The sequence below is a fragment of the Nipponia nippon genome, unplaced genomic scaffold (genome assembly GCF_047370975.1).
Source record: "Nipponia nippon isolate SJK-2023a ecotype South Korea unplaced genomic scaffold, ASM4737097v1 scaffold_1, whole genome shotgun sequence".
NCBI lineage: Eukaryota > Metazoa > Chordata > Aves > Pelecaniformes > Threskiornithidae > Nipponia > Nipponia nippon.
The window spans coordinates 25422402-25433575 of NW_028262290.1; the positions used below are offsets into that span (position 1 = coordinate 25422402).

At 42.2% G+C, this 11174-nt stretch overlaps 1 protein-coding gene across 3 annotated transcripts in view; it reads right to left on the reverse strand.

The window, feature by feature from the left end:
- PTDSS1 (phosphatidylserine synthase 1) overlaps positions 1-11110 on the reverse strand; it is a 32403-nt gene extending 21293 nt beyond the window's left edge. The window contains exons 1-5 of one of the 3 annotated variants that reach the window (XM_087749284.1): positions 10759-10895; positions 7106-7268; positions 5288-5379; positions 3644-3688; positions 1268-1392 (exon numbers count right to left, since the gene is read on the reverse strand). In XM_087749284.1, the coding sequence (XP_087605410.1) occupies positions 1268-1392; positions 3644-3688; positions 5288-5379; positions 7106-7251 (408 nt within the window). In that variant the 5' untranslated portion in view covers positions 7252-7268; positions 10759-10895. Of the gene's footprint in view, positions 1-1267; positions 1393-3643; positions 3689-5287; positions 5380-7105; positions 7269-10758 lie in introns of all 3 variants that reach the window. The other 2 variants (XM_087749275.1, XM_087749266.1) reach the window with 2 other exon arrangements.
- Between the last annotated feature and the right edge of the window lie 64 nt (positions 11111-11174).

Here is an 11174-nt window from a genome sequence, read left to right on the forward strand (position 1 = left end):
GGCTGCCCATGCCTCACCACCACCACGCATCTCCTGCAGAACAAATTCACAGCCCTGCTCTGGATGCTGGAGTTGCACAACATGTACTGCTGATCAGCTCAGGGGCAACATCTGAAGCATCCAGAGTTTTCCAGGTAAGGAGCCTGTATGCAGCCCTCACTATCAATTAAGTAATGTAAGCTTACCGCACTGTAAAGATTTCCATTCCCTCTTATGTGCTACAGGGCAGGAGTTTGCAGCCACTGCTGATTAGGTGCTGTGCAGTAGTTTGCATATGCAGTAAATTGCTATTTGCCAAAGACAATTAGTGTATTTCCTTACTCCTGAGGCATGAGTCTGATAACATCACCTACTATACAACAGGTGACCACGGTGGGCAGATGCACCAACCCAAGGGCAAGGAAGCATGCTGGTCAGTAGTTTGATGCGATAGCGAAGAGAACATGACTGGTCACTCTCGCCTCTCCATGCAGTAACCCCCTTCTGCTTGGTGCTCAACAGCTCACACCCTCTTCTGCCTGCCTCCCAACATACCTCACGTACTTCTCCCAGGCTTCCTTTTACTACCTCAACTCCTCGTGCTAGTGTCCTCACCTGAAGGGGAATGTTCTCTGTATTGAAAACTCTTTGCAAGCTGCTCAGCAGGCAGAGGAACAAGCCTGGCTTTCCATGCCACTCCAGATTATGATCTATCAAAGTAATTTTGCAATGGTAACAGCACCAGTGCTTAGCTGGGTGACTGGAAGGCAGCAGAGCCCTGCAGTTGCTGTACCCGGATTTCCACATACTCAGTAGCATACCAGTCATGTACTAAGCTCAGAGCAATAAGGTAAGACCAGTTCTTTGAGTGCAGCATTGTGGCATCAAAAAAAAAAAAAAAACAAACAACAAAAAAACCAATCTGGAACACACACACCATAGAGGCCTCATTTAGATACTACCTTGCTAAGTCTATTTTCAGTATCCAGGCTCATATCTATTGTTTAAAGGAATCCAAAACCACCCCAGTGCAAACATATCTCACACTCCCAACTGCACACTCATCTGAACATCTGCATCAGAAAAAATACAGAGAAGACTGTTTTTCATACCAATTGATTTCAATGTAAATAAATAGCAATTGAAACAAAAGGCTCATTGACTCTGTCAAGTATAGGCAGCACAAACTCACACTGCTTATGCCAGCAAATTCAGATTTACCCCTCCCACTCATGTAAAACACACCTAAAGTAGCCAACATGTCCAATAAAGTGCCACGGATACATACCATAATATCTGCTTCCCTTGTGGCATATCGAAGATTAGGATCCAGCCAGTACATCACTGCTTTTACCTGCTCAAAGTTAAGGAAGAGCACGAACACCAGGAACAGAAAATAGAGCACACTGAGACCTGCAAAAAGACTCAGCTTTAAAATCATATTCGCTCACAAAACTCCTTGAGACACAGAGAGTCCAAAAAGCTGCTTTTAAACTGTTGCTCTATACATGCCTAGTTTGCACAGATGAGTTTTTACATACAGTGGCTACATGCAAAAAGCTTAAGAGACCCAAGTCAGATGGTAATATCTGAGCACTCAGCCCTTCATATCACCTCCTGTTTTAAGTGATATAAATATATGCTTGACTGCATCAACCCAATCAAAACAAAATCAGTCTAATCACTTGAGACAAGTAGTACAAGGCTGTGATCAGGAAGCTCTTTAGTAAGAGATACATTAGGAGCCCAGGATTGGATTAGCTCTCTCTCTTTGCTTTAAGTATTCTTGGTCTCACTAATGCAGGTCCCTAAGCCTATATGCAGATTTCAACACAAAGATCAATTTAATAATCCCATCTGGCAATTCTGAGCTATGCTGGCAATAAAGAGTAGTTACAAATATAAACTAATGTATGTTTGAGTTACCTTTTGAGCTGAAAAATTTGTTGTTTGAAGCTTTTAAAGGTAAAAATGATTATTATTTTGTTTTCACACCATTATAAATTATGAAACACTATTGCATTTGGGACTACCGCCTCTCTCCTCCCAATGTCTGAATATGGATTTTCTTTAAAAAAGAAAATCTTGTAAGAAGTTAAGAGGCCTAGGTGTCTATCTGTGAGGAGATGAAGCTGCTGACAGGAGCATATCTTTACATTATTCACAAGTTCACAGATATCTAAGACCACATTTGAAAGAGGCATATAAACACTAACACCATTTCCGCAGTCTAGCACTCAAACTTACTTGTATCCTGCAGCAATGTCATGGAAGGCAGAAAGATTAATGTGAATAAACTTAGTATCTGACATCCAAAATAAACTATAGCAATTCTAAAAGGATATTTTAAACTATAACCAGAACTCATATGTTATTAATCCCCAGCATATGCTAGAGAACAACTTCTGTTCAAGTACACACACGTGAACAGAAAGTATATATGCTGTCCTCTGCAGTACATCCTAAAAACGCATCAGGTAAATAGATGCCACACTACTACAAGAACAGCCTGCAGGTGAGGGTGTGTCCTGAAATGTTGAGGACACACTACTCCTGCCTTTCATCTACTGAACAGGTCTGAGACCTCAAGCACTGCTAAACAAGCCATGCCAGAAGAAGCAGAATTACACAGGGAAAAATGCTGCTTCTGATTTTGTATGTAGCCTTTTCCCTGAAAGTACAGGTGGTCAAGCTCTGACAGTATCAACATTGAGAATCACCTTTTACTTTACATTTGCTGAAACCTGAAATGAACAGTAGGACCTGTGTTTTCCAAACTTCACAAGGAGCAGGATTCTTTAACGAGTACTATCTAATCAGCAGCATCCTCTCAGTGTCAACAGATGAGTAATCAGCTACTTTGGGAGGCTACTTATTTTTAGCTATGTAAGGTGGCTGGGGAGAGAAACATTCAGTCCCCTTAAAAAGAAACAGATCAGCTTTTAAATCAAATGTGCCTAATTCTCTGCAAATGTACTTAAAGTCTAGGATATGCTCTGTGAACCCTGAATTATTTCAAAATAAAATTCCTTATGTTTTTGCCATGTAATTCAGATGTTTAAGGAGCAGGATTTCACTCAGTTCTGCAGCTAATAGAATTATTTTCCAAACTATTAATGCAACTAATATTTACAGGTATTTTTGCTGAAATTATAAGTCAAGAACACGAATATATACATGTTAGGAATGTTAATAAATGTATGTTAAGCTATACAATGATACAATTTAATAAAGTTATATCATATTTTGCCAATAATGAAGAGAAGCACACTACTAAACTGGATTTAGTTAGAATTCAGATAGTATATGCAGTAGCTATAAAAAAATTAAAACCTTTTTGGGGTGGGAAGAGATGGCAGTAGGAAGGGCGTGGGGGAAGGAGATTAGGAAGCACAAAGACAAAACAGGATTAAAACAGAGTATCAGAATGAATGATCCCTTTCTGGTGATTTAATTTACACCATCCTGACACAGAGTAACTACAATGACATTACCAAACATAATTAAGAAGAGATTATAAGCAACTGCTCAGAAGTGGGAGGGAAGTGACATTCACACAAGTTTGATGCACGATTGTGTTCAGCGACAATTCCATTCATCTGAAAGTTAAAACAGCCGGTCCTGCAGAAGCACTGAAAAAGTCAGAAACACAACTTAAACTTACCAAAAACCATTCTCCATATTGCAGGGTGGGGACGTGTAAAGGGTCCTGTAGATAGTAAACAAAAAGCTTATTAGAAGACAGTCAAGAACAACCACAAACTATTTTTGAGTATATCTCATATGAGGATTTGGTACGAGCACGGATCAGTTCTCCATCAAACTATGTAATACACCCAGAAGTTGGGGCTCTATGCTAAAAAGAAAAAAAAAAAAGAAAAAAAGGTAACAGCAGATTTCAGAGAGGAAGAGGAGACTACCAATTAGTAGGGTGTAGACAAAATTTTCCATTATTTTTATGGAGTTGTTTCAAGAACAGTAGTATGCTGTTTGCTCAGCAGACACCATATATCAGGTATCACCTGAGGATCTCTTGATCTGGGTTCTAGACCACAGCTCACACATGGCTTGCTCCCAATGAAGTCATCAAATACAAATTTCTGTGTGTTAGCAAAGAAACATTGTGCTTAACCTTCAGATGACCATGAAATGTTAGCAAACAGGCCTCCTAAAACTTCCAAACTGAATCTCGTATATCTGACAAGAAGTAAGATACTTATGCTCTTTACCAGTGGCAATATTATTTACTTTAGAGCCAGTGATTAAACTGACTTTATTAGATTCAAACCCTCTCCGTTAATAAGAAGAGCAGAGAAGGTATTCTGGTGAAATTGGAAAACCTCTAAATATGAATCATACATTTACGTAGCAAGAAGCGGCTGAACAAATATTTTCAGCGTGCACTGCTGACTGCTCTTTCACCACTGCATACAAAAGGCTCATTTTTCTCTGGCATTCAGTTTTTCAGGGAGCACTTTGTGAAAAGTATGGATTAATGATTTTTAAAATATGAGAAAAACACATCCCAACTCTGAAATACAATGCTGCCCTCAGCACAATCACTGTTTTTTTCCTGAACACTGCCAATCCTGAGACAGTTTAGACTTGACCCAAGAATAATGCTCTTGCTGACAGCAATAAGTAAAAATTAAAATTAATTAAATAAATATATAATTTAAAAAAAAAAAAAACACACACACCAAAAACACCCCCCAAAAACAGGAAGACAGCATTTCCTCCACAGAATTAAGTGTCACACATGGGTTTTTACCTTTTTGCACTTTCTGCTCCTCACACGATTACCAAAAATTTTGTCCAACTTAACCTTCTACTGAACAACTGTAGTTTTACATTGTAATGTGACTTAGACCATTTCTAACTATCGCTAGCTTCTGGTAAGGTGATTTATGTAAGGTGTTATATCTCTGAGAATTTGTAGAGTGACACTTCTGTTAAAACACACTGAGGCAGACTCCTTTTAAACATTACTGAATGATCTGGCAGCATCATTACTTAGCAATCTGAGCTGCAACTCCGCACCTGCAAATAGAGACACTGATTTGGAGAACCTGACTTCCTTGTTAGATACAAACAAGCTATAAATAACTTGCATTTTACCATTATCTCCGCTTAGTACGATTGCAACCCATTTTTAGACTGTTCCTTAACATAAAGGAATTCAAAAGAGTAAAGAAAAAAATACATTAAAAATTGGTACTTTAATAAAAATCAGAATAAATATAGTGGCAATAAAGAGAAATTCACATGTTACAAAAAGTGAAGTATAAACAGTATAAACCTTACTCACCATTAGGAAAAGCTAGAACACTGATGATTAGAAAGAAGAAAATCACAGAGAGGATACCCCTCCAAATATTATCCTCTGGGACAGAATCATCCCTGAAGAGACAGACAACATCAAAGTGTTAAAGTACATTATAAGGATGAAGTCAAAAGGCTTTGAAGATATCATGTTATTTAAATAAAGACTACATGGAAATTAAGCATAAGAAATAAGCATGCTGGTTACATAACACATCAAGATAGTAACTGCACTGAATGATTTTCACTCTCCACTTCTGGGTATCCCTTTCTTACAAAAGCATTAAACATAAAATCAATACATGTGAGCCATAAGCATTGTTAGAAGTCAATGCAGAAGCAATGACTAAATTTAACACAAGGTGAAAAAAATCTTCCTGCTTTAATGTTCATAGAAACATCATCAAAAGTACTTTTACACAGCAGAGACCTGGACCAAAAACTCTGGAAGCTTGAATGCAGTTCCTAGGTTTCCCTCTGCTGTTTTGGCGCTGCTCGAAATCCCCTTCACTTCCCTTGGCCTGTTCCCACTGCCAAATGCCTGAGGTGAGCACTGAGAGGGCTCAAATAATGACTACGATCAGCCTTTGGAAATAATGATTACATAGCTTAGAATCCATATATAACAGAGAGACAGCAAAACTTAAAAGAACCAAGGAAAAGTATCAACTTGCTTTTAGATCTATTAAGCTAAAGCTCTGAATAAAATACCAGGTATTATTTGTGCTACTGTCATATTATGGCCAGAAGAGAGACCTAAGTATTCAGTTTGGAATGCCAAGGCAAACTTGACTAAGCTCTTCTTTCTTTTCAGGCAGGTAGAATAGAGCGTAGAGCAGTGAGATTAGCAAAAAAAAAAAAGCCCACCCAAGTCTTCTAACCAGCAGTCAGCTTCTGGGATACTTCAGTAACACGAACAGAAACAAACTTCAGGCTATCATAACATGCACAGCTAATATTTCATAATGTATCACCCACTACAACTCAAATTAAAGTTTTACTATCTGGGTAATTTTCATGTACTTGGGATCAGTTTATCTATTTAAATATATTTCTTTATTTATTCCCAACCCATTATATGAAAAAGTTCCCAGCAAACTTTAGAGGGGTAAAGCTCTTCCTGGCAAAGCAGCTGTCACATTTCTGGGTGGTTCAGTAAAGAATCTGTGACACCATAAACGCGCTGCACATTAGATTATTTGCTGCAGTTATAAAATATTTCTCACTTTGCCAAATTATTTCCCTTTCCCTCAAAACTGAACCTTAACAGTTCCACAGCAGACTTCCAGCGTTGAGGCATTTCAGCACTGCGTTAGTTTAACTGTATGGCAGGAAAAAGTACATTAAACATGAATGGTTTCTCTGCAGGCCTCAGGGACTCTGCACAGCAATTTTTTTTTTTTTTAAACCAGCTCAGTCCAGATTTGCCAGTCATTTTCCAGCAAGCATGCTGCACAGGCTGACACTTTACACCAGCTATGAAGCCCAAGTTCCAGAGCTTAGCTCTGGCTCCCTTGGCAATCTCAAAAGCCTCATGCCACTTCCCAGCACATTTCCCAGCCAGAGCCTCAGGCTCCCATGGCTCACACAGCAAAGCCACATTCTTGTTTTAACATATGCAAATAACACACAGGCACATGCTGTCACGGGTGCCACCAAGTAGGGGAATTTTTTTTTTTTTTTGAAGAGGGAACAGATTACTAGAGTCACACAACTGTACAATTCGGTGTGGCCAAGAAAGAAGTGAAAGACGCTGTGATCACATCACTTAATTGTGGCGCCAGCTGGGCTGAATGATCCTCACCTTTGTGTATAAGGATTCTGAGTACTAGTCAGCTCCAGGAAAGCTGTCCTAGTCATCTTGGAACCACTTCCCCCAAAAACCAACAAAGATGTTGTATGCGGTGTTAAACTGCATTTCATTCCAAGTGAGTGGTGGAGGCGTTTCATTTTGGCTTGCAGATTACCTTTTTCAAAAGAGACAGACATCCAATGTTCTTGCCAGAAGCAGGTAAAAACAGGTGGGAGCAAGAGACTCGCTACCGTGTGCTCGTTAGAATAAAAATTATAGTGTTTGCCTGGAAGAACTATTTTGGGGAACGCCAAAAGAAACAGGGAAGCAAAGTAACTGTTGGAGGAAAGATACAATCACAACAAGCTGCAATCAGGAAAATGTGCTAAATCATCTCCTCACTTAGCCTTAGGAACTTTGATACTGACTTTGAAATACAAGCATTCGTGCAGCAAAAATAAGGTTTATAATGCTCAAGTGTGAGAACAGATGAAAATTCTCTCAATTTAAACCCACTTTACCAGGGCATTTTTCAATTCTGTGGCTTTTTGAAGAAGAAATAATAAAAAAACCAAAGCACATAACAACCGCATAACCTTTTTCTCTCTCCTGCTTGTCTCCTGGCTCCAGAGCGCTACATTACGCTGGCACATTACAAAAATGTAAACTAGTAAGTTATTACATCATGAAAAAAAAAAAAAAATGAGGATATTCAACTGAGGAAAAAATAGCTAGGACACTAAATTTAGAGTGTGTGTGGGAAAAAATAAACTCCCCAAATCAAACCTAAATGCACAATAATCCAGTTTAATCAACCCCATTAATCAAGGGATGTGAAAGACAACAGCCCTATATCCTTGTAGGTTTTACTCCTGCTTCCATAAACCCCTGCAGCTTCACACTAGAAGGTACCAATCTGTCACCTTCCTCAGTCCTGTTGTTGTGCTCCACAGAATACCCCCTCCAGCACCCACCTGCTCTCCCGCTGGTTGCCTCCAGGCTCAGAAAAGGCCACATCCCTCTCTCCAGGGAGGAAGAGGACAGGGAAAGCTAGAGCCGCTCCACGCCTCAGTGCCAGGGCACAGCCTGGAAGCAGAGGAGCCTGTGTCTTGCTCATTCAGCAGGAAATAACCAAGGCAGCTGCAGCCATTGTAGAACCACTAGAAGGATGTGCTTTAAAAAACAGAATACCCTCTACTCCCCACTTTAACATGGAGAAGTTAAACACACATTTTTTTTTTTCTGGATTATTATTATTATTGCTACCTGAAGATTATTGCTATTTGAAGTTTAGCTTCACCTTTACCTGTCAGCTCAAAGACATTATCAACTGCTCTCAGTGATCCCAAGGGAGACCCCATGTTATCCAAGGCAAAAGCATTTTCTAAGTTTGTCTGAACCCTCACAGATTTCTGACATAAAACAATTATAGAAGAGGCAAGAAAGACTCTAAGGGAAGCAGAATTTCCTCTGCCTATGCTGAAGTTCCTGAAAAAATAAGTTTTACTTAACAACATCAGTACGAATGTATCATAGACAATCCCCTGCTTAACAAATTGACCAGGAGAGCTATGGAACAATTGACAGCACAGGGGAAGCAAAGAATCACTTGTCACAACCTACTGGGATGTCTACAGTGCCTTGTGCCCAGGAGGTGGAAATACAAACCCAGCCACTGAAGACCAAAATGCAATAAGCTGATGTGAATAGAAAGACCAGACCTGGGAGCACATACTGTAAGCATGTGGGGAACTATCTCCTCCCTCCCAGCTTCTCAAAGAGCACATATGGCTTGGGTAGCGTCCCAAATAAGGCAACAGAGGCAGCACTCTGGTATCACCCAGGAGATTCAGGAAACTCCTGTGATAGTTGGAAATAGCAGAGGAGGGGGGGGAGGGGAAAAAAAAAAATCAGAGTAGCTTCCACAATGTGAGAAGAGGAGAAACGGAGAAGAGTTAAAGAGAAGCCAATGCGTATTTAAATACAGGAAGTGAGGCAGAGCAGAGACAGACAGGGGGAAGAAAATTAACTGAAGAAGTTGGGAGTTAGAAAGCTAGCAAGACAAATGGAAAGAAAAGCCAGCAATCTTCTTGGAAAAATGCAAACAAACATTTTGTTTGAAGGGAAGCAATATTCTTTGGGTCTAGAAGACTCCATAGTTCTGAAATCGCTGCTTTGCCCATCCTCTGCTTGAAAGAATTAACGGACCTCTCCCAAAGGTGAGCAATCAATTCCATTAATCCTTCAGAATGATGTCTGGATGAGAATCCCTTTGTAACTCACAAGTTCGACCTAAACTAGCCCTACAGTGTGAAAAGTGACTGGGCGGGGGGAGACAGGACAAGAGGAGCACTTGTAGCGGAGGTGTCTAATTAAACATTGTACCAAAGCACAGAAACATGTCTCTGATTTAAGAGTTAAGAAGGGATCCCCGGGACTTTCTACCTTAGCTTAGATCTTGTTACCTAGGTAGAACAAGGGATGCGTTCACCAAAAATATCTTCCCTGGGGCCATACACAAGTTGAAACAAGAAAAGGCATACCTTAAACCATTTGCAGCTACACTATTTCACCTCCCCTTGCTCTCCATTCTCAGCTCAACCCAGGCTTGACCATTATTTTCATAGCTGATAAAAACCATACGTTTGGATTCTTAGAATAAGACAGAAGATTACACACTGAATTGCGTATCAGGGCTAGGGACAAAAAATGATGTTCTTCTGTCAAATGCAGAGTTTAATCAACAAGGCCATTGAAATCTGTGATTGTGTACACACAGTGTCACAAAAGTGTAAATGAGCCCAAAACACTATGTACAACTCAGCTAAAACCTCTCAGGAATCACTCTTTTCCCAGAGACGGCGTGATTTAGCCTAAAGAAGGATTATGTTATCATCTTCACAGCCCCATTCAGTAGGAGGCAATAAAAAGTATGCACAATTTAGAAAAATACTGCAAGATACCCTTCAGACTGCACTGCTATACCCTTTGTTTACAAATAAGGCTCCTGAAGATAACGGTGTCCATTCATAGCTTTATTTCCACACATGACTGCAGTGGCCAAGTCCACAGAGCTGTTCCTGTGGTGGGGAAAGGGTGCGGCTAAGCATATCAGTACCAGGGCCTAAGCCAACGTGTGACTGGCCACAGACAAAGTATGTTGTCTAGAAGTGATGACACAAAACAGTCACTCCTGTCGCTGAACGCTTGGTAAATTATCTGCTTGAGTGATGTCATTGCTGGGCTTCTTGATAGTCTAATAAAAGCCATTTTTGGCAACCGCTTGAAACGCACATTTTGATAAAGACTTTAACGGAGAGCCTCAAAATGATCAACAAGTTTCCAGTAAACGTAGCAGAGGAGAATAACCGCTCCCCGAAGGGAGGGCCTCCCGAGCAGGGTGCTCTCCGGCCAGCTAGCGATGCAACACCCTGCCTGCAGAGCGTACAGCAAGTCACGGCCCGATAGCAAGTCTCCCGTTAACCCGCCCCAGCAGGAGCCACCGCCCGCCCTCGCCCCTGGGGGACCGGCCCCGGCCCCGACCCCCTCCCCATCCCCCGCCCCGGGAACCCCCTTCGCCCCGGGGCCGGGAAAGCGCGGCCGCGGCGCTGGCAGCACCCGGGGCGGGGCGGGGGATCCCCGCGGCGGCGCCGGGGGCCGCGCACCTGGTGAAGGCGAAGGCCATGAGGCTGAGGATGGTGAAGCTGAGGAGGGTGATGGTGTGCGGCCGGTAGAAAAACTCCAGCGTGATGTCCTCCACCTGCTGCTCGTTGATCATGCGGAAGTGCAGGCGGTAGTTCACGTCGTCCTTGCTCAGGGTCCGGCTCCCCACGCACGACGCCATCTCGCCCCCTTCCCCTCGCCTCAGCGCGGCTCTGGTTCTCCCGACGCGGCGCGGCGCGGCCCGAACCGGCCTGGCCCGATACGGCCCGGCCCGGCCGCCCGCGCCGCCTGCCGCTGAGGCGAGGCCGCTGAGGGCAGAAGCGCCGCGCCCGCCTCGCCGAGGGGCGGAGCTCGCCCTGCCGCTCCCGCGGCGCCCCGCGCCCACGCGGTGAGGGAGGGAGGAACGGAGCGGGGGGGA